Consider the following 27,528-nt stretch of genomic DNA (forward strand, 5'->3'; position numbering starts at 1 on the left):
CCTATCTATTATTTTAGTCTGGTTCTCTTTCACTCTCTTTTTCCCCCTTCACTATAATGTCTCCCCCCAGCCCTACCTTTCTTTCTCTTTTATTTCCCATAATTCTCCACCTTCCCCCTAGCCCATTTCCCTCCAGCCTATCACTTCCCAGCTCTCTACTTTATCCCTCCCCCCACTTCTTATCCCCCCCCTCGACCATCCCATGTTACTTCACTCCTGATGAAGGGTTTCGGCCCGAAACATCGTTATTACCTCCTCCCATAGATGCTGTCTGGCCTGATGAGTTCTGCCAGCATTTTGTGTTTTTTACAGAGCTTAGTACTTATTTACAATTTTTCTGTGTAACACTAACAGGCAATGAATTAGTAGATATAATTGGCCGTGACAGTGAGGAGGAAAGTAGGGAGGTACAGATGGCCTGATCTGCTGAGCAAGAAAATGGTAAATGGAATATAACACAGGAAGAGTGAGATAAGGCATCTGGGGTGGTGCCATAATGGAATATTCTATAAATAGGCATATTTTGAGTGGCAAACGACACTTGAATACGCTTCCAGGTTCTTAAAGGCAGTAGATCAAGTCAAGAGAGTGGTAAAGAAGGTATTTAGGATGCTTTCCTGTGAGAGTAGAGGGAGGAATACAAGAGAAAGAAAGCCTCTCAATTCTGTTTTCCATAATTTTTCAATGTCTTTTTCATAACAAAAAAACCTACATGTTTATGGCCGTTCCCCACCCCTGCAAGTTTTGAAGTCCGTTTTAAACCGTTTTACTGTTATATTTTGCGCTAGATTCTGTTTTTATCATTGTTTGGGGGAGGAGGGTGAAAATTGTCACATGACCAATGACACATTGCAATCTGTTCACCAATCGTTTAACTACACACACGGATTTAAAAATAACTGCAAATGGTGAAACCGAAAACAACAGAAAATGCTTAGTGTCGGCCTGTAGCTTCTTCGAAGTCACCATTTACTTTCGAACTTCGCTGGCTTCTAATTGTTAACCAGGAAGAAAAAAGCAGATTTTATTACAATTTTGCGCGAACCGGCACTGAGAAACGCCTTTAAATTTGGGTTACAAAGAAAACCAGCTTTGTAACTCGAACGAATTAATGCAAAACCTCAGTATAATAGATTTCCTGGAACTTGACGCTTTCTCTATCTGCCTTTCCGATCTCCTTTGCCCGAACTGCTTCCACCTTATTGTCCCCACGGTATAAAAACCATAGCCCGCCGTTTAAGCGACAGCAATGAATGAACTGCTCCAGCGTCCCACCCACACGCCCCCCCAGCCCAATGTAACTTTTTAACGGAAATACCGCCCCTGTGCTCATCTCCGATTGGCCGCGCAGTGGAGTATCGACATTCCATTTGGAAAGTCTTCGGCGACTGTCTCTCCTCTGATTGGTCCGGCGTGGCGTCACAGTGTTGCTTATGCCATTTCTGTAATTGACGTTTTATTTCATGAAGGACTTCGGGGGAAGTCCGTGCAGCGAGAGATCGGGGCAACTTCCATCCTTTTATTCATAGCGGGAAACTCGCAGCAACCAAACTTTGAGCTGGAGGATGGTTCCGAATGGATTATCATGAGCCGATGGTGGCAGCGGTTTAATTTCATCCCTGGACCGACAGCTGAGAGCGCCCACGTTGGGGCCTCAGGAAGGATTGATAGATTCGCAGATCAAGGCGCGTTAATGCCGAATTCTCACTAGGGAAAGCGAGGCATTTTTTTTTCCTCTGCTGGTGGGGAGAAGGTACCAGATTCTTCTGATGGGCGCGTCCTGCTCGTTCGCAGTGGTTTAATTGTGACTCTGGAATTGTAAACTTGTCCCTCAAACTACCGTTGGCTCTTTCGGTGTTTAACAAGCGGCCAGTCCGAGTGCAGCCACACCCTCCCTGTGCTTCCTGATAGGAGATGCAGACTCCTGGGTAACTTTGTCATTCCAACACAACAGGACCCACTGGAATTACAGCGCTGGTGCTTGAATTTTATTTTTTACAACTGACAGTAACTTCTGGGTTATTTTTTAAGCAATCCTTTCCCCACTAAACGCTGAATGATCGGAAGAGGAAAGCTTGAGATAAAAAGGAACAGGTTTTGTGTTGCGGGAGTTTAATTCTCCCAGCAGTGTGGATCCAGTAGCGGGTAAGCCCAGGAAGAAGTGAAAAGTGAAGCGATGTACTGTGTGAAAGGTTACTTTTAACCCCTTCCGTTTCGATCTATACAGTTAAAGACAGTGAAGAGGATTCGCGACGTGAGATAAAGTATCCAACAGCAAAGGGTCATCATGTACAGAGCCGGGAGATTGTGGGCTCTCGGACGGAGAACATGCGCTTCTAGCTGTGTGGACGAAAGGAATTGAAAGGTCCGTCCAGTACTTGTTTACAAAGCATCCCGGTTTCTCCTCAACTCCTGGAGGGAGGAAAAAAAGGCTTCTGGTGTACTTCTGTTGTTATTTTCCCCCCTTTCTGCTCCATTGATGGAACGATGATGCGGGCAGAGAGGGATACTGGGCTGAATCGGAACTGCGCTGGTCACACAAGCGGCATGCAAGGGGCCGCTCGGCACCATGGCTAACAGCGGCTCGGCCAAGTCGACGAGCAGCAGCGGCATCAGCTCCCAGCAGAGGAGGAGACTCGTCTTTATATGCGACATGTGCAAGAGCAAGATGCAACTGGTGGCCGACCTGCTCCTGCTGTCCAGCGACAACCGGCCGGTCAACACGGACAGCCTTTCGCCGGCCTCGGTGGAGTCCTTCGACAAGAGCCGGGACGCCGTCATCGCCCGCACCAAGGGTCTCTCCATCCTCACCCACGACGTGCAGAGCCAGCTCAACATGGGCAAGTACGCCGAGGTGGGCGACAGCCTGGCCGAGATGTGCGAGTTGGTGGTGGCGCTGGTCGAGTCGTCGGCCCACGCCGCCTACCTGGCGGCGGCCGAGGCGCCCGGCTCGCAGGCGGCCGTCGCCGGCCTGGTGGATCGCTACCGGATGAGCCGGGCCCGCCACGAAGTGGAGCACAGCTGCAGCCTGCTGCGCACGGCGCCCGTCTCCGAGCTGAGCCCGCAGCTGCTGCTCGAGCTCTCCCGCAACATCTCCCGAGGCCTCAAGAGCCTGACGGACGCCTGCGTGCTGGCCTCGGAGAGCAGCCGCGACCGCTTCGCCAAGGAGCAGTTCAAGCTCAGTGTCAAGTGCATGAGCTCCAGCGCCACGGCGCTGCTGGCCTGCGTGCGGGAGCTCAAGTCGCGGCCGTGCGAGGCCACCCGCGCCCGCTGCGTGCTCTTCGGCGGGCCGCTGGTGCAGTCCGTCCACGCCCTGGTGGGCTTTGCCACCGAGCCGCAGTTCCTGGGCAAGGCGGCCTCCGTCAGCCCCGAGGGCCGCGCCGTCCAGACGGCCGTGCTGGGCGGCGCCATGAGCGTGGTGTCGGCCTGCGTGCTGCTCACCCAGTGCCTCCGCGACATCGCGCTCCATTCGGACAGCAGCAAGGCGCCCGACTACCGGCAGCGCCTCCAGAACTCCGCCCTGGCCGTGTCGGACGGCTGCAACTTGCTGTCGCAGGCGCTGCGGGACAGGACCTCGCCCAGGACTTTACCGTCACTCAATTGCCATTCTGTGAATTAACCTCCCTCCTCCCCGTCCTTATTAACACAAGAGACGTTGTTCCCTCCTAATACCAAAGAATCCTCGGGCACTGGTGTGTTGTGTGTGTGTCTGAGGGGCGGAGGTGGTGGTGGGGATTGCAAAACCCCCCCTCCCCTCCAGTTCACAGAGATTGATGCAGAGCGAGAGCGGCCACTCAGCCCATTGTGCCTGTGACAGCTCTTTGAAAGAGCTCTCCAGTTCATCCCACTCCCCTCGGCGACAGAATAGGGACCGACAAGTGTTGTAAATTTAGAAGTTTTAAGTAATTAGGACAGACAAAACAAAGAATTACAAAAGGCTTAATCGTGCTGGGTGCGGTTCAAAGTCAGTGTCTTCCGGTTATCCCACCATCATTATAAGACTCAATGATAAATCATATCAACTCAATGGCCATTATGGTTTAGAAGGGTTTTTACCTCAATTTACAATAAATACACACACACGCACATACACACACACACACATTGACAGCGGGATGGAATGTAGCTCCTTTGGGTATGTGTGTTCTGTGGAATCAAGTGGTAAGAGAGAAGTGAATCTGGTGTTAGTGAAAGGGAGTGTGCATTTGTGATCGTGATCTTTTCACGTCTCGATTCTAAAAGTTGGGATAAAGCTGCTGTGAGTGTTTGTTTTTTTTTCAGTTTTACACTATTTGCCAGACGTGGAAGTCTGTCAAGTTTTCTTGCATGTACTGGAGTATTTATTTCAACATTAAAATTGTTATGTTTCTCATGAGCCTTTTTTTTTGTTAAAAGAGCTTAGTGAGAGTTTTGTGTTCTATTGTGTAAGTTCCATTATATTTTGGGGAAAATATTGTGAAGTAAATATCAGCAGGTGCAAAGAACTCATGAATGGATGCTGTTGTTGTGGGTGCCTAACTTGAGTCTATAAGAGCATGTTGTATTCCAGATATGTACAAATATTATCTATGACATCCTTTGATCATAATTGACAAGGTGGAGGGTGTGTTTCTTAATACTGTGCTGTATTTAACAATTTAATCAGTGTTTGCAAACAGCCACAACAAAAGCTAAAGGACTGGAGTGTTTATATAAACAATATTCTTTAACTTTCTTTTGCTGTAATGTCACTGGTTTTGTGGAAGTCATCATAGTGAAGTTTAGACTACCTCACCATAAGTGTAGGTCAAAGCACAGTTCTCTATGATGTCTCCCACATGCAGTTTAAATCACCTGATTCACTGAGAGAGTTAACTCATTAATATCCCTTTATTCTAACACGAGGTGTAAGTGTCACTGTTGAGGCTGGCAGTTATGGTCCACTCCTAATTTCCTAGGGCCGAGCTTCCTTTCTGTTTGTAGTGCAGTGAAAGGTTTGCTGGGCTAATTCAGGACAGCAGTTAGTAATCGTGGATGTGAGGCTGAGATGTATAAAGACTGGGTAATAACCTGTCTTTTAGGGAAGGGCAACACATAGATAATGCCACAATCACCTAATTAAGGTTCAGTTTTTATTTTCAGAATTTGGAAAAACTGAATTGAAATCTGACATTACCGTGGAATGCACACCCAAGCTCAGCCACTTCTGCTGAAATGTACACCGTTCCCACTGCTGGACTTCACTCTCCAAAGACCCCCTTTCCCTCTGTAAAACTCTCCTATCCGTATTCTGACCTGTACCATGCCCATTTGCCTTTTTCCCCTGTGCTTACCGAGCTGCATTCTATTCCGATTCTTTTCAAAGCCCTCCTTTCCCCCACTCTCTGAACCTTCCCATTCTGGTTCTGTGAAAATCCTAGAATTTAACCTGACTTTTAGAATTTTCTTTCCTAAACCTCTGAGCTACTCAATGTCCATTTCTTTCTTTGTGGCATTCCTGGGGGGTCGGGGGGGGGGGGGGGGAGATCTGTCCCTGATCAATCTGTGGTTTCTGTGGGCATGAAATCATGCTCTTCAACCCATTATTTGTGTTACCAATTATTCATCCACACTGATCCTACACCAATCTTAATTTTCTTCTTACATTTTTTGTCAGATTTTCAGTCTTCAGCTTGCTAGGTGAAATTTAATTGTATCCAATATGCTGTGACTTTTAATACAAATAACATGTTATGCCCTGGTCAGGAATTGGCTGCCATTCTGATGATAAGTGGGTTATGTAATAAAGCCTTACAATTCTGTCCCTTCAAATTAAGAGGCATAATGAAGAAATTTTGAAGCTTAGCTATAGGCGGGGCTTTACACAATCAGTTTTTTCTCGATAATAGCTTTAAAGACTAGCCTTCAGCACAGTACTGTATTTGTCAACGTGGACTGGAGAACAAGTCTAAATCCGGTAGGAGCAAAGGATCTTGGGAATGGTGAGGGTAGAGCCACGTGGGAAGAGTGTGGGACAGGAGGCAGGGGAGGAATGCCAGGGGTGCAGACACCAGGCAAGGTCACTGGATTTCCAAACAAGTGGTCAGTTGATCGTGGCAGAATGTCTCTCTGATGCTTCCTGCTCCCTTCCCCTTTTCCCAAACATGATTCCCTTCCCACTTTCAGCCCACAATAGAGCCCCATATCAGAATTGGGTTTATCATCACTCACACATGTCATGAGTTCTGTGCTTTTTGTTCTGTTTGCAGCTGCACCACAGTGCAGTACATGAAAATTTACTAGAGTATAGTACAAACAAGTTTTAGGCACCCTAGCTCTATATATAGTGACTAAAATTCTTGCACAGTACTGTATTTGTGGCTTGTACATTAAAACGTACAGAGAGATGCATCATTTCACCTATCCATAGATGCTTGATACAACAGCTTATTATTGAGAAGCAACTTAAATTTCTGACAGAAGTGTATTTGTCTCCAGCTTAATGGGATTGCAAAGTACACTAGTTATGCATTTCCCGAACCTCTTCCACCCAAAGTTGTCCTAATGGTTTTGGGTTCTCAAAGCATTTCACTCATAAATAGCACTGAAGTCATCATAATAATTGTTAATCACGAACTTGTACTTTGGACATTCATTTTAATATTTGAATTTTCCGGTGGGGTTCCCAATAGGATGAGGTGGACACCTGTTATAGTCCAATTTGTTCTGTATGTCTGACTTGAAAAGGATAAAAAGCCACTGTTGCAATTAATTCTCTTGTTTTCCAATAAAGTGTAGTTAGGTTAAAATAGTTCTCAAGTTTCTTTTTGCCCTTCTCTAATTATCCTTAAAGAGATAGACTGCATCTTTTCAACGACTACATAAGTTGGCGTTTGCCAGGATTTGGACTCTGGCTTTGATTGGCCAAGCAGGAAAGCCACTCTATTACTAGCCCATAGTTGGGCACCTAGCGTTTTCCTCCGACCCACTAGCTGGAGCAAGTGTGAATGCTGATAATCTGTGTCACAGGTCATTGGAGACACTTGCCAAATTGACAGTAGTAGTGTCATACTGTGCCTGTGGGGGTTTCGATGGGGAAAGTGTTGATTACCCTGGTTCACTACAGCTCCATTGCCGTAATTTAAACCTGTTATTTAATGGCGTGTTCTGGAGGGCCATGCTCTTAATTTACAGTGGGTCATTCAGATCTAAAATTGTCAAAGGCATTGTGTTTATCACTGACATATTTACTACGTTAATCTGCTGTGAAAATGGAAGTTGTTAGTGTTACAGAGCTGAGTTTATTTAATAACATTCTAGGAAAGGATTTAATTTTTTAAAATGACATTGTTTATGTACAAGAGACAGTAATAAACTAGCTTTAAGGATTCTGTTTGAGAAAATATAAAAGGTCTTAAAGTTAGACTTACTAGAATTTTTTCGTATATTATATCAGGTGTGATTATTCTACCATTTTCCAACTTGGACTCTTGTAAAACGTGACAGCTTGTTGCCTAATCTTCAATCTGTTCACCCATCAACCCTGTATTCAGTGTGCTATATGGATTTCCTGTTCCATAGTACATTGCCTCAATAAACGCTAATCTTACTAGTGACACAGACATCTCAAAACCCTGCCTCAACCTCTCCTTGCCCCTGGCCTCTAACTCCCATCTTCAAAATCGTACTACAGAAATGCTCAATTGTAATTGCTCCCCTGTTGCTGGCTGTGCGTCCACGTACCTAGTCCTGAGCTCTGGAATTTCCCCTCTGACCCTTGCCAGTTCACCTCCTATAAGATATTCCTCTTTTTCTTAAAAGAAACTTTGACTAGGCTTTGATCACTTGCCTTAAAATTTCATGTTAACTTTGTCAAATTGTGCTTGATGACGCCCCTCTAATGCCTTAAAGGTTCATCATAAATGCAAGTACAATTCCAAGCAAAAAGATAAACCAGTGATGGATCTTATATAGTCTTGTATGATCATTAATCGCATCGGTATTTGTTTTTATACTGGTGCATTCTGCAATGAACAGTCGCAGGTCACGTCCAAAGGCATTCTCTCTCAAGTGTTTGCTCAATCAGCAGCTCGCAAGCCTAAACCTAGTGGGGGAGATGATCAGGGACTGTGATCGGGCTCTCTTGGCCTTCGTGTTATGTATTGTCTCTTTAAAAAGAGCAGACTTGCCCTGATAAAGTATTGTTCCATGATATCTCATAGTTCCTTTCAGAACCTCCTGTTGATCACTGTTGTAATGTTGGGAACATGGTGCTTAATGTGATGCAATCTGCAACAGAAAAAGTGACTGGATAAGTTAGTTGAGGATTGTTGACTCTAGCCCACCTGATGGGGGACACCTTGTTTAATGTCTGAAAGAGGGCACTGCTGTCACTTCCCCTCTGTAGTACTAATGAGAGGTCTTGGCTGAATTTAGTGTTTGATCCTACCCTGAATTCTATTCTGTTGTGGTTGCTTGAGATCCATCAAGTTTTGATCAGGAAGCCTTGTACATAACTTGTTTTCTGATACCGTGTAAACTTATCGTGCCCCAGGGATCCTCAACTCTTAATACCTCTTACTTTTGAATAAAATTGTTGGGAGATCTAGGCTGCTTCTCTTTTGCTGTGTTCTTCATTAATTTTCGAGCTGTTTGAATTGCTGATAAGATTAACATTTATCTGTAGTGATCCTGCTGAATGCAATTATAGTGTTTATTGCCAATCATAATTGTGTAGGTTGTTGGTATTGGAAATTTAAATCAGTTGCAGTGAACACACAAAGAACGGTTACCATACATTTGATTATTTAGCTTATTTTTTAATGATTATTGTAGGAAGAGGAGCTTATCTTGCAAACTTAAGAATGCTGGAAACTCAGCATTTGTGAAAATCTGAGTCTTGGGTTGGTCAGAGCTGGGAAAGTGAGAAAAGTTAAATTTCAGTGGATGAGAAGGTGGCCGGGTGATGAGTGGAACAACAGCAAGATCTCTTAGAGGGCCCATTACAGTGGGAGTAAGTAGAGGTTGTTTGGTCAACGACAGGATAAATAGCTATGATATAATATTTTCCAGATTTTTTTTATCAGTTTGATTTTATTGATGATGTAATTGCAACTTGTGTATTTAGTATCTGGGTGGCTCTTTGTGTCAGTGATGGACAAGAGTGGAAAGGCCTATTGTAGTAGTTTCCACATACAAGTGAAAGTGACTGACCCTTGAACCTGGAGGGACAGGCATGCAGTCAAAAGGTTGTCCATGGGTATCTATTGTGGCTCAGCCGAAGCACAGTGTCCCACTCTGGAGATCTGCAGTACAGAGGGAGTGCCACATTATTGGAGGTGATACTTGAAACCACTACTCTGCCTGTATTTAAGGGTTGATATATGATATTCGAGCTCACTGAATTGAGTTCTTGATATCTTGAATAACATTCCTCTATCAACATCCTCTTAAAGAATATCCCTTTGCTCTGTAAAACTAAAAGCCAACAGAAAACGTTGGAGATATGCAGCAGATCGGGCTGCATCTGGGGGAATTAAAGCAGAGTCAGCATTTTAAGTCACAGACCTATTGAAAAGCAGCATTTTCTGTTTTTGCTTCAGATTTCCAGCATCAGCATTATTCAAATTTTTAGTTTGCTCTATACTAATTGGCTGTTACATTTTATGTTAATACAAGACTGTAAAACTATTAGCCAGAATGTGACTTGAAATGTCCTGAAGTTATATTTTGTCTGCATAACTGATAAAAGTTTACGTATTAGACTACTTTTCAATCATCTGTATGTATGATAGGAAGAGATTTGTCATAAAAATCATTACTGAAAAATTACCGTATGGAGAAGGCCATTTGGTCCACAGTGCTCATTGAGAGGTAGGACTTTCTAACCTAACCCCAGCTTCCAGTACAGGGCTTTGTAACCCTGCAGGTCAAGGCTCTTCAATTACCCAACCAAGTGCTATTTAAATACGCTGAGTATTTCTGCTCCCTCTATGATGCCAGGCAGTGAATTGCAAACCCCAACCACCCTCGGCGTGAAAACTTCTCAAGGATTAAGTTCATTCACCATAAACCTGCTGTAGTGTGTGGACATAACATGCAACAAAAACAACATTCAATAATCATAAAGAATTTTACAAAATAACATTACTGTAGTAGTATGGATATGGGTATAACTATATAAATTCCCGCATGCATTTACAACGGAAGCAGCATAATAACAATCGGGCTAAAATGTTAACAGTGCATTACAGTGACGGGAGTGATGGAGGTGGGAGGTAACTAGAATGACTGTTGAGATTGGCTGCCTGGGAGAAGAAACTTTTAATATGGCATGATTTTTTTGTTTTAATAGCCCTGTAGGAGCCTTTGGAGAAGGCAGTTTTCAGGGGGAGAGTGTCCGCGATGATTTTTGCTGCCAGCTTCATTGTCCTGCACACATACAAGTTGCGCAGCGACGATAGACTGCGGCCAGTGAAGTTTTCTGCTCACTGTAGTTTTCATATATTGTGAGAGGGTGCTGCTTCAAATCAGACAGTATTGGTTGATGCGAGGATGTTCTCCAAGATGGCAGTGTAGAATTACACCAGTGTTTGCCAATGTCCTTCCACCCACTGTTCTTGCACCTCTTTTAAGGCAAGTAAATTCTTCCTTGTAATTTTCAACCTAAGTGAGGTCACCTTTCAGACTCTGTTCCACTTCTAGCTTGGCTGACCTGTTGCTACAGTTTTTGCATTGTGGCTGCACCTTTGTAAGTCGCTGCACAATCCACTGCAATTGCATCCTTCCTGTAATGTGACTGTAGTGTAACTGCATTCAGGTTGTGGTATAACTAGTGCTGTGCGCAGTTATAACATCAGAATCAGGTTTGTTTATCACCAACATATATTGTGAATTTTGTTGTTTTGCAGTAGCAGTACAGCGCAATATGTATTTTTTTTTAAAAATCACTTACCATAGAGTCATGGAAAAGTACAACTCAGAAACAGGCCATTTGGCCCATCTAGTCTGTGCTGAACTATTTCCTCCCATTGACCTGTACCAGGACCAGAACCCTCCATACCCCGACCATCCGTTTACTGTCCAAATGTCCCTTCGACATTTAAATCGAACTCGCAACCACCACTTGCGCTGGCAGCTCGTTCCACACTTGCAACCCTCTGAGTGAAGAAGTTTCCCCTCATGTTGTCCCCTTAAACTGTTCACCTTTCACCCTTAACCCATGAATAGCATAAGAGAGAGATTTTAAAAATAGAGTGCAAAATAGTGAAATCTATGCTGTTAATAAGGAAAGTGGTCCCTGGAAAAAAGACTACAGATACAATACTGGAAATCTAAAATTAAAAGTAGAAAATGTCAGAAGGACACAACAGGTCAGGCAGCATCTGAGGGAAGAGTAACAAGCTAATCTTTAGATCGAGTGTCTTCAATCTTCTCCCTTCTCAGTCCTGAAGAAGAGTCTTTGCCCAAAATGTTGACTTATCTATTCATTTCCGTAGATGCTGCCTGACCTGAGTTCCAGCATTTTGTGTGTGTTGCTTTGGATTTCCAGCATCTGGAGACTTTCTCATGCTTATGTCTTCAACCTGAAGTGTTAACTTTGTTTCTTTTACCAGAGATGTTGCCTCACCGGAGTATTTAAATCATTTTCTGTTTTTATTTTAAAGTATCCAGACTGGTTGAACCATTTTTAACCAGCAGCTTTTGAGAATATGGGCACACATCAAAGGTACCTTTTTTTAAAAATCAAACTGCTCAGTATATTCCCCTCTTATGTTGTGTGCCCCCTTGCCTAGCTACATTTCACCAAACACACTTCCTTGCCCAAGTTCCATTCACTATTTTCTCAATGGGTCAGAAGCATCTTCATCATCTTACTGATCCTTCTCACTGTCCACAAGACGGCTGATCTTTGCAACGTCTGTTTGCTTTCATAATACGCCCTTGAAATTTCAGTCTAGTTCATTAATCAACATCTGTGCTACCAGCACAGGAACGTAGCTCATTGTTTTGCCAATTCCCATCATTTATCATGCATGCTTGCCTTTGAAAGTTTCTATTGATTGTTAGGATATCCTCACCACCCTTGATGCAATTCAACAAAAGCTAAAGTGGAATCAAATTTTCCCTTGATTACAATCAATGCTTAGGAGGACAAGTCAAATCTGTACATTTATCAAACTTCAATAACTTTGCCACAAACTTACTTTGAATAGATACTGAATGAAATCCATGATAAAGATGTTGAACTTGGCCTTGTTCATCACTCATTGTTCAGCAGGGTTTAGATTGCTGGGTGGGTGTAATCGTGTCAAATGGAAACATTTTTTTTCCCACAACATTCATTCAAAGTTACTTAGAATATCAGCCAGTATTTTACCGGGTGTTTGAGAATCGACTTGGATTTGCCATATTGGTTGAGAAGGAATTCTTTGTGTTGTGTTCAGTTTCTAATAAGGTGCTTCTGTGTGTGTTGGTGTTTGATATGAGATTGTACAGCTTGTGTCTTGCAAATCACGGCAAATAGGAGACATGATCCAGGAAAATATGGACTGAGCAGGCTCCAGTTGTCCCTGGGGGTGGGGAGGAGAAACAGCAGCATCTCTAACTTTGCTACACCCCAAATTCCTTCAACCTGAGAAACATGAAAGGTGTTTTATTTTGTAATGACAAGTCAATGAGAAGCCACACCCCAGTGCCATTTATTATTTCAAAGAGGCTGACCTTGCTTAACCAGCAATGAACTTTTAGCACTTCCTGTTTCAGAAAAATAATGCACTGGAATTACTCTTTCGGTGCAGCCACCCAGTTTTAGGATATGGGAAATAATATTGTTACTGGAAAACAGGCAGAGAGTTTCCTGAGAGTCAGTTTCCTGAGAGCCCTCGGCCTCTTGGGAGACCTGGAAATTGATGACAACAGAAATGCGATTGCAGATCTCGCAATGCACGTATGAGTTATAAAGTTCCAGTGTCAATGACTGCCTTTCATTTGCTGGATATAAATCTCCATCTGCCCCCTCACTTTTTTTTTCCCCCAAGTTTGTATCTCAATACTTCTTTTCATCTGAAGCAGAAATTGTGAGAGGCCACTTTCTCTGGATTGTTACCAAACTTTTTTTTTCATCTGAATCAGTCGTGGGTGCAGTCTGCCACTGGAGTGGTTTATCCGATGTACTGCAACTTCCCGAACATCCAAAGTTGTGTAATTGAAAGTTAATCTTTCAGCCAGTTGCTGACAGGTGGGCAAAAACGAGAGCCTAGGAACTAGGAGCAGGAGAGGACTATTTGGCCTCTTGAGCCTGTTTGTCCACTCATGATCATAGCTTATCATCCCTGGTATCATGTTCATGTACTAAACCCAAGAACCTGTTTTCCTTTAATGTTTTCAATATAATGAGAGAGCCTCCACAGCCTCCGGATTAGACAATTACAAATATTCCTCATGCTCTGAGTGAAAATATTCTCCTTTGTTTCTGTGCTAAGTATCCTTCTGTTTGGAGACTGTAGCCCTAGTCCTAGATTCCTTGGTGGTAACATTCTCCCTGCTTCTATCCTGAGGAGTTTGTTTCAATGTCTCCCCTCATTCTTCTAAACGCTATGGAATAAAGGCCAAGCCTGCTTGTTCTTTCCTCATAATGGTCTTCTATCCCAGGGACCAGTCTGCTCATTGTACTACTGTGATAAATCTTTCTTCAGGTGAGACCAGAATTTCACACAATTCTTTTAGGTGTGATCTTACCAACCCACCAGTGAGATTCTTGTCTACCCACTCAACCCCTTTACCACCTCATCATTACTCACATTCCCAACTAGTTTTGTCCCATAAGGAAACTTACTCAATTCAATTCAATTCCAACTCCTGTGCCTCCTCCTCCTCACAAATGTGTGGGTTTCATCCGTGTACTCCAGTTCCCTCCCGCTTTCCAAAGGTGTGCCTGTTAGTCAATTAATCGGTAATTATAAATTGTCCTGTGATTAGTCTAGGGTTAAGTAGGTGGTGCAGCTAGTTGGGCCGGGGTGGAAGGGCTGCTCTGCCTGTATCTCTAAATCAACAAATAAAATTGACTATCCCTGCCCAGCTGTTTATTTCTACTTGTTCTCCTTTAACCAAATCTCAATTTGGCAACTATTAATTATCCCCAATTCCATGTGTTGTATCCTTAAGTGATCACCTCTTTGGGACCTTATTGTAAGCTTTGTGAATATCCAAATATACATTCATTGATTTTCCCTTCATGTTGTCTACTAAATGTAGCCTTTAAACCATGATCTCTCCCCTTTTCATAAATCCACCTTGACTCTGTTTTGATATAACACTCTTTATTATAGATTTCACCATTTTCCCAGCTACTTGTGTCAGGCTGCCAGAATGGTTCATTTTTTTAAAAACTTTCACCCCATTCTTAAACAGTGGGATCCCATTTGCTGTCTTCCGGGGGAAATATCTGAATCAACAGAAAAGGGAAAAATTGAAAAGCAAGTGCCTTCTATCAAAACTTTAGGATGAAGGTCATCAGGTCCTTGGGATTTATTAGTTTGCTGGTTTATTAATTTATCTAGTAACATTAATATTAATCTGTCACTTTCCCATTTGCACTAGGCTCTTTGTTCTCCTGGGAGTTTTAGTTTTGTATTTTTTTACGAAGCTACAAATTAGGTAGGTTAATTGATTATTGTAAATTGTCCCGTGATTAGGCCCAGATTAAATCGGGGAATTGCTGGGCGGGCTCAGCTCGAAAGGGCTAGAAGGGCCTGTTTTGCACTGTATCACAATAAATAAATTATTTAAATTTGTTAAATGACACTTTTTTCTGTCCAATTATGTTCTCTCATTAACACTTGTAAGGCTCTTGCGTTAGTCCTTGGTAGTATTTTTTTCCATTTTTACATGTAACCTTTTATTGACTTCTTATATTTCATGTAGGCCATCTTTTATCCATTGATCATTTATCACTGACTCCAAAGCTGCTTCTAATCTTTAAGTTTACTGCTTTTTTGGCAACTTTCTGACTCTTATCCTTGGATTTAATAGTACCTCTACTTCCTCTTGAACTACAGGACTTTGCCACTTTTCCTGTTGTGTCTTAGTGATTTAAAGGGATCTAGTTTTTTTGCAATTAATATTATTTAAACACAAGCTATGCCGGTCCACTGTCATACTCTTTAATATACTTTCCCAATCTAATAGTTCCTTCAGCATTTTGCATGTATCATTTCCGATCTTGTATCAACCCCAGTCAACTGCCTCCTCCCTCGTCCATTCATGGTTTGGAATGAAAACTCTGGTTTTAAATTGAGTTTAATATCAAATCCTATCATATGATGCATCTCTTTCCTAGGGGCTTTTTTACAAGATAATGAATTAAACTTCTGTCATTGTGCAGTGCTAGTTCTACAATACACACACAAAATCCTAGAGGATCTCAGCAGGTCAGGTGGCATCTATGGAGGGAAAGGAACAGACTTTTTGGGCTGAGGCCCTTCAGCAGGATTGGAGACAAAGAAGGCAGAATCCATCTTAAAAACGCATGGGAGAGGGTGGAGCACAAACTGGATGGAAATAGGCGAGTCCAGGTGGATGGGGGAAGGTAGATGGGTGGGGAAGGGAGGATGTAAGGGAATGTTCTGAGAAGCTGGGAGATAATAGCTGGAAGAGGCCAAGGTCTGAAGTGGGAACTTGATAGCAGAGGACGGTAGACTATGGAATAGAGGGGAGGAGGTGGGGAACCAGAGGGAAGTGATGGACAGGTTGTGAGAGTGGGGCATGGGAAGAAAAGGGGTGAGAGGGACAACAAAATGTGAGGCAGTGGGGGGGGGGGGGGGCTCAGAAGTTAGAGAAACCCTAGCCAGTCCTCCATACTGATTTGGGAGTCTACCGTATACATTCTGGGAACTCTCTAAGTCAATGGCAATAATTTAAATTTCCCCAGTCAAAATTTAAAGAATCATTATCAAAGTATGTGTATATTCCCTTGAGATTCATCTTGAGTTCATGTATAGACTGAAGTCCCCCATAATTATTCTGTAATTCTTGTTACTTTCACATCTGATCTCTTCATGTATACCATGCTCTTTGTCCTTCCACATCCCCATGACCTAGCTGGTATAAATCATTCCTAGTGTAAGTGGTTGATGGAGAATCATAGCATAGTTAATGGGTATTTAAGTGGAAAATTTGTAGTTAAGTATATGGGGGAATGGGATGAATGAGAGCTAGTACAAACTCATTGGGCTGAATGGTCTCAGTTCCAAGGGAATGAGAAACTCCCAAGTTTATCAGCAACACCTACTAATGTTTTCAGCCACTTGTTGCTACGTAGCTTCATTCAAACACTGATATGATCTGCCAAGTCAAGATGTTCCTAACTTCTGTCGTCTTGTTATTCCTCACTAAGAACACTACCTCATCTCCCTCTCTTCCTTGCCTGTTCTGAAATGTCAGATACCCTGGGATGTCACTGCTTTCAAAGATGTAAGCAGTTTTCAATAGATCTAATATCGGTTAAATGGGTTCAGAAGGACCTACTGTGGATTGTGTGCTTAAGACAGAAATGTAACTAATCTGTAAGAATCTGTTGAAAATAGTTTAACCTCCTTCCATTGAATTGTTAAGGAATCGCCCATCATTCCAAGATGATGAACATTAAGATTTTTTAATGCAAACACCCAAGAAAAATGCAATGTGCTAATAAAAACGAAATGATGTCCAAAATACACAACAAACCAACCATTGTCTATAGAGAGAAATGAGCACAATGATGCGGAAAATTTCTCCAAGACATCACCATGACATTTTCTGGAAATTAGATTTAATCTCCTTTTGGTGTCCTTGTACATGTTTTGTATGTGACAGTAACCCAGCTGGGATGTTCCACAAAATCCCAATGCATTGATCGAAAACATTGAATGAGATCAGTGTAATTGCAGTTGTAATGACTTCCAAAGCAAGTCAAGGTTACTCAGGATAATTCTCTTGCATTCTGTTTAGATTCAATAAGTCAAAATCTGTTAAATCCCATTTCTATGAAGTGGATCCTGTGGGGTTCCTGATAGAAGCTACATGAAAACATGTTGACAAAAAATGATCCCTGATGCAGTCTAACTTGGGTTAGAATTATTGAGTTATACACCATAGAAACAGGCTGTTGGGCCCAATTCATGTATGCTGACCAAGTTGTCTACCTGAGCTGTTCTATGTTTGGCCCATGCCCTTCTAAATATATCCTGTTTATGTATCTGTATGAGTGCCTTTTAAATGTTCCTGCCTCAGCCACTTCATTTGGTGGGCATATGGAGTGAGCTTTCCATTCCCCACCACCCTCAGTGTGGAAAACGTCCCTTAGATCTCTTAAATCTTTCCCTTCTCACTTTAAACCTATGTCCTCTGGTTTTGGGAACCCCCCCCCCCCCCCACTTCACTGTGGACTGTAGCTTTTCACTTTATCTATGTCCCTCAGGATTTTGTAAACCTCTGTAAGGTCATCCTTTAGGCTCCATGTTCCAGGTTCTAGCTTGTCTAAACACTCCTTATAATCAACCCCTCCAGTTCTAGTTATGTTGTTGCAAATCCTTCTACGTAAGAACATAAGAAATAAGAGCAGGAGTAGGCCATCCAGCCCATTGAGCCTGCTCTGCTATTCAATATCATGGCTGATCTGACCATGAATTCGTCTCCACCTACCTGTCATAACCCTTAATTCCCATACTATGCAAAAATCTATCCAACTTTGTCTTTAATATATTTACTGAGGTAGCCTCAGAGAATTCCACCAATTCAGCACTCTTTTTTAAGTTCACTCCTCATCTCTCATTTCTGCAGTTTAATGACATCTCTCCTACAGGGTGACAGGAAATGCAGACAACTCCAAATGTGAACTTAACAACATCTTGTACAGCTGAAACAATGCTTCTTAACTCCTGTACTCAGTGTGCTGATTGATGAAGGCAAGTGTGCTAAACACCTTCCCTACAATTTACTGTGCAAGTCCTACACTGGATTGTCGTACCAAAATGCAACATCTTGCATTGACCTGAAATAAACTCAATTAAATCACTTTCATGTGTGACTCTACATATCCCTCAAAGAAATACAGATGCTGCTAGATGAACCTCCTAGGCTAGTGTACTTCTGTGTTTCACATCAACCAGAATAAATAATTTTGCAAGCTGCTTGTATCCCAGGCTGAATTATCTTCAGAGGAATGCAGGTGGGATGAGTTGGAACTGACAAAGCCAAACTCGAGAGCTGTTGGGTGGTAAATACGTCCAGAGTAAAAAACGAAAGTGGAACGGTGAAATTGATGCCTGCAACAGATTCCATCTGAAAATGTTACCATGTTTTTTTCCCTCTCCAACACGCAGAGCTAAATGGGGAATGCTTGCCCTGGGATTCTGAAAAGTCCATAAGTCAGTTCCAAGGATTTCATCCTGAAACTTTCAATACTGGAATTCAAATTTCAGGAGTGAGTTAATTTAGCAATAGAATCCCTTGCTATAGCTCATGTTGCTGTTGAAGGTCTTAATGTTCGCAGTTGTTTTAATCTCAGTCAATGTTTTAAGTTAATGTGTTGGTAGATTAGGCAGTGACTGTTCCCAAATACAAATGTAGTCAATGTGAAAATTTACCTACGAAGACTAAATCTGCTGAGTGGTGATTATGTTTTAATATATGTAATGGAGCTAGGGAAATGTGTGTCTATCTTGACATTGTCTTTTATTCTACCTTCCTGCTTTGGTAATGGTTTCTCCTGCACCTTTTTGGTTGTGCTGTAGTGAATGGATGGATACCCCTTGACTATTGGTTTATTCAGGAAACATCTGGAAGTTAAACAGTTGCCTTACCATCTGCTTGCATGGAGTACAGATGTTCGCACAACATCCCACAGTGCTTTAAAATTGGGTAAGATATAGTCAATCTATAATGTAGGAAGCTTGTTGCTGATCAACTGATCTGCTCCCTCACTGAAACAAATATTGACCCAGATACTGGAAAGAATGCCTTCAAATACCACTTTAACATCCACAAGATGATAGCAGTGTAATTAACAGTCAAGATTTTGTCTCTAATTTAGACCTACAATCAACTACCCAGTGAGTCAGGATCCACTTAAAACTGTTAATTCCATTAACATGACCTTAAATCAGTAAGGGCTAGAAGTTTAGATTGTTTCTCAGCCACCATATTAGAATAATTAGTGATACTGTACCTCTGCAAAAACCTCTAGCAGCCAAACATTTCCAGCTAAGTTGTACTTAGCAAAAGGGTATAGTATTTGTTTCTTGTTCCGGAAGGAGACTTTGGGAAAAGATGTGAGACTAGTGGGAGTGTAGGATCATGACATTCTTTAGTTGTAATTACATAGTAATGCTGCTTCATTCCTCTTAGTTTCTTTGTATAGTTTTATTTCCCATACGCTGATTTTTGAATAATCACAATGATGAAGGTGAGGAGAGGACCATTGTTTGTATTTCCAATTGTATACTGCACCTACAACTCAGTGGCCACTTTATTAGGTACACCTTGTTAATGCAAATCTCTAATCAACCAATCATGTGGCAGCAACTCAATGCATTTTGTGGTCAAGAGATTCATGTGTTGTTGTGACCAAACATCAGAATAAGGAAGAAACGTGATCGGTGTGCCCTTGACCATGGAATGATTGATGGTGTCAGATGGGGTGGTTTGAGTATCTCAGAAATGATCTAGAATTTTCATGCATGGCAGTCTCTGGAATTTACAGAGAATGGTCCAAAGTAAAAAGCACAAAAAAAAATCCAATGAGTGGCAGTTCTGTGGGTGAAACTGTCTTACTGACGAGAGAGGTCAGAGGAGAATGCCCAGACTGGTTCAACCTGACAAGAAGGCAACAGTAGCTCAAATAACCACATATTATAACAGTGGTGAATGCATAACATGTTCAACCTTGAAGTGGATGGGTTAAAGCAGCAGAAGACAAGGTACGCACAGTGACCATTTTTTTAGGTACAGGAATTACCTAATAAAATGGCTACTGAGTGTATATCCTCTACTGGAAATACTTTGAATGGCAAACCTTGACAATAGTTCACTGATACCATTTTCTCCCTGCACTGAAATCTAATAACATGCTTCATGTAACCAATTTACATAGTGATCAGCTGTGACTTGCTTCATTTAAGGCAGGTGTTTAAATACCAAAGGTCATAACACGCCTGACTACAAATCCATGTAATCTGAGTTCCTGCTACACATCTTTTATTTCAAGTGACAATTCTCTGAAGTTGGGAGCAATTTTATGGAAACTTTGCCAGATAATCCACTCTCACTGAGTTCACTTAGCTGTGTTTTTCTTTTTTGCTTAGATTGACAAGCTCTGAATATCCCATTTGTATTGTAGGGAACCTAGATTTGAATGCATGTTTTTGCACACCTATGGAGAGCTTTTTGTTATGGCTATAATCTACATTGTTGACAGCCACTTTATATTAAATAGCATACATGAGTGCAAAGGTTATGTGGCAGCTCACTCTACCTTGACTGAATATCTGACATGTCACTAAGGCAGAAGTAGCCTTGGTTGCGGAAAGATGGAAATAATATAGAGTTTCTAATTGGCAATGAATTATTGAAAACTTTCAGCTCCATTGACTTAAATGCATATAATGCACTTATGGTTGATCTGAAACATAGGACGTCAGCAGGAGTGCAAGTCCCCAAATTACCCTTGCACACCCTCCAGAGTGTTTTACCTTACATAAAAGTCACACTCTACAGCATTGAATAGATTAAAATAAGCTTACACTTGGATAGGTGCCCATTTTACCCCAACATGTTGCTTTCAAGTTGTTTTAATAAAATGTGTATATAGTGAACAGCCATCATACTTTGTGTGTGGCCTCCGTTGGTCGTGGTTGACCATGGGTGCTGTGCCTCTGGTAGTCACTGGGCGCGGCTTCTCCGGGGCAGAGTTGATATGGAGATCGTCTGTTGCCCGTGCAGTGGGTCCCCCCTCCATGCCGATGACAGGTCCAAAGGAACGACGAAAGTCGATACAGTTTGGGGTCAGGAGCTGCCGTGCCGGTGCTGGGTAGAGCAGTCAGCCGCCTTTGGGACTCCGACTCTGGATTTTCCCTTGGGGTTTACTCCCACAGCCTTTCCCGTGAGCGGGTATAGCCGCAAGGCAGCGGAGGTTTGAAATCGGAGTTTTCCCTCTCCTAGATGAGCTACCACCCGTGGTTAAAGAGCCCCATCTGCCCGGAGCAACAGGTTTTAAGGCGCCAGTGGTCCGCCTTTGCCCCTTTGCCCCGGTCAGTGAGATCAGTTCCACCGGGCATAAGAACTATGCCACACAGGAAGGCCAGAAGTGCCTTCACTTTGTGAAACTGTGGAAAATAAGGGAAATGCATTTTATTAAAATGCTGCCTCTCTGGGGTTCCAAGAGTACTTTTAATGGTAGAGCATTAACTTTTTTTGTTTTATTTATTTGAGTTTTTAAGTTCTGGGCATGTCTGGCAAATCCAGTATTTATTGCCCAAATCAGACTGCACTTGAGAAGAAATCAGTGAACCACCTTCTGGAACCTCCTGCAGATATTTCATTCTCCTCTATATGTGTGCACTGGAAATCACATTAAACAGTCTTGAGATGTCCACAATGCTGTTGGGAGAGGGAGTTCCAGAAAGTCGACCAGTAGCAATTGTTTCCAAGTTAGAATGGCGTGCAACTTAGAGAGTGTCCCCTTCTACCATGAAAGCGCTGTCATCCTTAGGAGCTTGTGTAGGAGCTGATAGACTTCGGAGGTGCTGTCAAAGTAGCCTAGGTGAGTAAGAACAGCACATTTTGTCAATGGCAAATACAACAGCCACATAGTGACTGTGGTGGAACGAGGAGGTGCTGAAGAGGGTGGAGGGGACACTAACTGAGCAGTTTGCTTTATCCCAGATGATGTTGAATGTCTTGTTTGCTGTTGCCATTGAGCTCATTTATGAAAGTCCCTACATTCCAACAAATCCCTGTAGATCCGGGGTTCCCAACCTGGGGTCTACAGGGCCCCTCAGATAATGGTAGGGGTCTATGGCATAAAAAAGGTTGGGAGCCCCTGCTGTAGATGGTGGTCTAGTAGGAAAAGAGTCAATTGCTGCCAAATTCCCGGCCTCGCATCTCTCTTCAAACCAAAATATTAGTCCGGTTCTGATCAATAGTGACCCTTGGGATGGTGATGATGGGGGTCTTGGTGATGGCAATGCCACTCTATGTCAATAATAGGTGATTAGACGCTCTCCTGGTGATGGTTATTGTCTGGCACTGTAGCTTTGCAATTCTTACTTGGACCATAAGACAGAGGAGCAGAGTTAGGCCATTTAGTCCACTGAGTCTCCTCCACCATTCCATCATGGTTGATTTATTATTCCTCTAAATCCCATTCTGCTGCCTTCTCCCTGGAATCTTTGACACCCTTACTAATCAAGAACCTATTAACGTCCGCTTTAAATATATCCAATGACTTGGGCTTGACAGCTATCTGTTGCAATTAATTCCACAGATTCACCACCCTCTGGCTAAAGAAATTCTTCAGTTTTGTTCTCAGGGATGTCCTTGTATGCTGAGGCTGTGCTCTCTGGAACTAGACTGCCCCACTGTTGGAAACATCCTCTCAATGTCCACTCTATCAATGCATTTCAATCATGAGATCCCCACCACCCCACCTCATTTTTCTAACTTCCAGTGAGTACAGGCCCAGGACTATCAAACGGTCCTAACACATTAACTCTTTCATTGTCGGGATCATTCTTGTGAATCTCCTCTGGACCCTCCTGATGCCAGCACAGGGGCTTAAAGCTGCACACGATGCTCCTAGTGTGGTCTGACCCATGCCTTATAAAGCCTCACTTGCTTTTGTATGCTAGCCGTTTCAAAATGTATGCTATCATTCCATTTGCTTTCCTTACCACCAACTCAACCTACAAGTTAACCTTTAGGGAATCCTGCACTAGGACTCATAAATCCCTTTGCCCCTCTGATACTTACTACTTGTAAAGTTGAATCATAACTGGACCTTGGAAATAATTCGGAAGATGTGTAGCTCGGGTGGTTGATGGTTGGGTTAAGTGCTTCTCCGATCTTGGCAATTTAGCCCCTGAGCTTACTCAACAGGCTCTGAGATTGTTGCTCCATTGAGGACAAGAGTGGGGTCTTTCAGAAGGACGAGCAACCAAACCGTGGCACTGTGGTTCAGGGAGCCATGCAAGAAGGGGGAGGGAAGAGAAATGTAGTTGAAATGGGGGATACTATGGCCAGGAGATGGACACAATTCTGTGTCACAAGGACCGAGAATCCTGGAGGCTGAGTTGCCTGGTTTCAGGGCATCTCCTCTGAACTGCAGAGGAACTTGGAGTGGTAGGGGAAAGGTCTGATTGTCACAGTCCACATTAGTATCAATGGCATAGGAAGAACGGAGAGAGGTTCTGCTGCGGTAATTTGAGCAGAGGGGAATTAAGTTAAAAAGCAATCAAAAAGGTAATATAGGAGATAGAAATCTACAGCATATTACAGACCCTTCAGCCCACAATGTTTCACCGACCGTGTAACCTACTCCAGAAACTGCCCAGAATTACCCTACCGCATAGCCCTCTTTTTCTAAGCTCCATGTGCCTATCTAAGAATCTCTTAAAAGACCCTACTGTATTCGCCTCTACCACCATTGCTGGCAGTGCATTCCATGCCCCACTGCTTCCTGTATGAAAAACATCCCCCTGAACCGACTACAAAGCACCATAAAACTATGCCCCTTTGTGTTGGCCATTTCAGCCCTGGGAAAAAGACTCTGGCTATCCACACAATCAATGCCTCTCATCATCTTGTACACCTCTATCAGGTCACCTCTCATCCTCTGTTGCTCCAAGGAGAAAAGGCCAAGTTCACTCAACCTACTCTCAAAAGGCACACTCTCCAGTCTAGGCAAATTCCTTGTAAACCTCCTCTTCACTCTCTATAGTATCCACATCCTTCCTGTGTAGTGAGGTGACCAGAACTGAACACAGTACAAGTACACAGTACTCCATGGTACACACTTCATATAACATCATAATCTCTGGATTGTTACCCTGGGTGACCTGCAAATTGGCACAGGGTTAATAAAATCAGAGCTAAATGTGTGGCTCAAAGATTGTTGTGCTAGAAGTGAGTTTGAATTCATGGGACATGGGCATCAGTATTGGGGAAGGAGGGAGTTGTTCAGATGCAATGGGCTCCACCTGGACCATGCTGTGATCAGGGTCCTGGTGAATCACATTGCCAGAGCTGTGAATAGGGCTTTAAAATAAATAGTGTGTGTTCAACATGCTGGAAACATGGATCTGGGGTTGAGAGGGTAAACAGCTTTAAGTTCCTTGGCATCCACAACACCGAGGATCTCACGTGTTCTGTACATACCAGCTGTATGATGAATAAGGTACAACAGCGCCTCTTTCACCTCAGCTGAGGAAGTTTGGCATATCCTAATCCTAAGCACTTAATACAGAGGCACAATTGAGAGCATCCTGACTGGTTGCATCACTGCCTGGTACGGGAACTGTACCTCCCTTAATCACAGGACTCTGCAGAGAGTGGTGCAGACAGCCCAGCGCATCTAGTTGTAAACTTCCCATGATTCAGGACATCTACAAAGACAGGTGTAAAAAAGGGCCCATTGGATCATTGGGGACCCAAGTCACCCCAACCACAATCTATTTCAGCTGCTACAATCTGGGAAATGGTACCACAGCATAAAAGCCAGAATCAACAGGCTCCAGGACAGCTTCTTCCACCAGGCCATCAGACTGATTAACTCACGCTGATTTGAGAGTATTTCCATGTTGCATTGACTGTTCTATTTATTATAAATTACTATAATTGTACATCGAACATTTAGATGGAGACGTAATGTAAAGATTTTTACTCCTCATGTATGTGAAGGATGTAAGAAATAAAGTCAATTCAATTCAAGTAGGAAAAGAGGGAAGGAGAGTGTAGAAGTGGTTACTGAAGTCTCTAGATACGAAGGAAAAATTTAGAAAGAAATGAGAATTTATCTTCAGGCAACATGGAGATAAGATTGAAAAGAAGGGTGTACAAGACTGAAGGAGTTATATTTGAATGCACACAGTATATGAAATGAGGTGGATGATCTTGTAGCACAGTTATAAAATAGCAGGGATGACATTGTGGACATCACTGAGCCGTGGTTGAAAGAAGATCACAGCTGGGAGCTAAGCATCCAAGGAAACACATCATATTAAAAGGACAGGCAGGTGGCCAGAGGGACTGGGGTGGCTTTGTTTAAAAATAATGAAATCAAATCCATATAAATAAATGTCATGGGATCAGAAGATGTAGAAAGTGACGAAGAGTTATTAAATTGCAATGGTGAAAAGACCCTGATGGGAGATGCTGTGTATATATAGGCCTTCAAACCGTAACCAGGATGTGGGGTACAAATTACAACATGAGATGGAAAAGGCTAGTAGAAAGGACAATCTTACAATGGTCAAGGGACACTTCAATATGCAGGTAGGCTGGGAAAATCAGGTTAGCGCTGGATCGCAAGAGAAGGAATTTGTGGAATGGTTATTTAATGCAGTTTGTGGTCAAGCCCACTTGGGGATGAGGCAATTCTGGATTGTGTGTTGTGTAATGAACCAGATTTGATTAGGGAAAGAAATGCTTAGGAGGCAGTGATCATAACTCACTGCCTCCTAAGGTTTCCTTGACTTTAAGATTCACTTTGTATTTTGAGAAGGAGAAGCTAAACTTGGATGTATCGGTATTGCAGTAGAATAAAAGAAAATACAGAGTACGAGAGAGGAGCTGGCCCAAGTTGTTTGAAAGGGGACACTAGTAGGGATGACAGAAGGGCAGGAAGGGCTAGAGTTTCTGAGAGTGATTCAGACAAGGCAGGATTAGTTCATCCCAAAGAAGAGGAAGTGTTCTAAAGGGAGGATGAGGCTGACAAAGGGAAGTCAAAGAGAACACTGAAGCAAAAGAGAGTGCATGCAATATAGCAAAAAGTAATGTGAAGCTAGAGGATTGGGAACAAAAAAACAACAAATTGTAACTATAAAAAAAAGCAATCAGAAGAGAAAAGATGAAATATGAAGGTAAGCTCACCAAAAATATAAAAGAGGATCCCAAAAGTATTTGCAGATATTTGTAGAATAAAATAGAGGCAAGAATGGACATCAGTGTACTTTACTTTATTGTCACCAAACAATTGATACTAGAGTGTACAATCATCACAGTGATATTTGTTTCTGCGCTTCGCGCTCCCTGAAGTACAAATCAAAGTAAATATAATAAAAATTTAAATTATAAATCATAATTAGAAAATAGAAAAGGGAAAGTAAGGTAGTGCAAGTCAGGTCCTGATATTTGGAAGGTACGACCCAGATCCGGGTCAGGATCCGTTCAACAGTCTTATCGCAGTTGGAAAGAAGCTGTTCCCAAGTCTGGCCATACGAATCTTCATGCTCCTGAACCTTCCCCCAGAGGGAAGTGGGACAAAAAGTGTGTTGGCTGGGTGGGTCTTGTCCTTGACTATCCTGGCAGCACTGCTCCAACAGTGTGTGGTGTAAAGTGAGTCCAAGGATGGAAGATTGGTTTGTGTGATGTGCTGGGCTGTGTTCACGATCTTCTGCAGCTTCTTCCGGTCTTGGACAGGACAACTTCCATCCCAGGTTGTGATGCACCCTAGAAGAATGAATAATAATACTGAATAATAATGCTGGAAAAATAATAACGTGGAACAAAGAAATGGCTGTTGAACTGAATAAGCATTTTGAATTAGTCATCTGTTTTCTACTGTTGCAGACACAAGTAGTTTGACATATTCAAGAGGGAGTTGCTACTGCTAAGGAGAAGGTGCTTGGGAAGCTGAAAGGTCTGAAGGTGGATAAGTTACCTGGACCAAATGGGCAACACTTCAGGGACCTGAAAGAGTAAGCTGAAGAGATTGTGGAGACATTCGTGGTGATCCTTCAAGAATTACTAGATTCTAGAGTGGTTACATAGGACTGGAAAATCATAAACGTCACTCCACTCTTTTAAGAAGGAAGAGAGGTAAAAGAGGAAATTATAGGCCACTTAGCTTGACTTCAGTGATTGACAAGATAATGGAGTCCATCAGTATGAGGTTTCAGGTACTTAGAGGCACGTGATACAATTGTGGTGAACTAGAGATACCTGTCTGACTGCTCCTGTGGCTCCTCCCACAGACCCTGCTGACTGCTCCTGTGGCTCCTCCCACAGACCCCTGTATAAAGGCGACTGTGGTCTGCTGCTCTCCCTCATTTTCCCAGGATGTAGTGTTGTTCTTCAGTCAATAAAAGCCGATATCTCACTTCCTAAGTCTCAGCGTGAGTTATTGATGGTGCATCAACAATAAACCAGCGTCATCACGCTTTACATTAGGGGAAATCTTGCCTGACAAGTGTTTTGGAAGTCTTGAGGAAATAACAGACAGGATAGACAAAGGAGAGTCAGTGGATGTTGTTTACTTGAATTTTCAGAAGGCCTTTGACAAGATGTCACACATGAGGCTGCCAAACAAGATAACAG

At 42.7% G+C, this 27,528-nt stretch overlaps 1 protein-coding gene and 1 long non-coding RNA gene across 2 annotated transcripts in view; both read left to right on the forward strand.

Moving 5' to 3' along the window:
- Positions 1-27,528, forward strand: part of LOC140718729 (uncharacterized) — a 110,305-nt gene that overhangs the window by 43,437 nt on the left and 39,340 nt on the right. The gene's annotated exons all lie outside the window — the stretch shown is intronic.
- Positions 1,439-4,370, forward strand: tlnrd1 (talin rod domain containing 1). Its single transcript, XM_073032990.1, has one exon. The coding sequence runs from the start codon at positions 2,570-2,572 to the stop codon at positions 3,617-3,619; it is 1,050 nt and encodes a 349-aa protein (XP_072889091.1). The 5' UTR covers positions 1,439-2,569; the 3' UTR covers positions 3,620-4,370.

Source organism: Hemitrygon akajei, chromosome 30, assembly GCF_048418815.1.
Source record: "Hemitrygon akajei chromosome 30, sHemAka1.3, whole genome shotgun sequence".
NCBI lineage: Eukaryota > Metazoa > Chordata > Chondrichthyes > Myliobatiformes > Dasyatidae > Hemitrygon > Hemitrygon akajei.

Coding starts and splice junctions, on each gene's coding strand:
- tlnrd1 (XM_073032990.1), top strand. CDS start 2,570: ATGGCTAACAGCGGCTCGGCCAAGTCGACGAGCAGCAGCGGCATCAGC.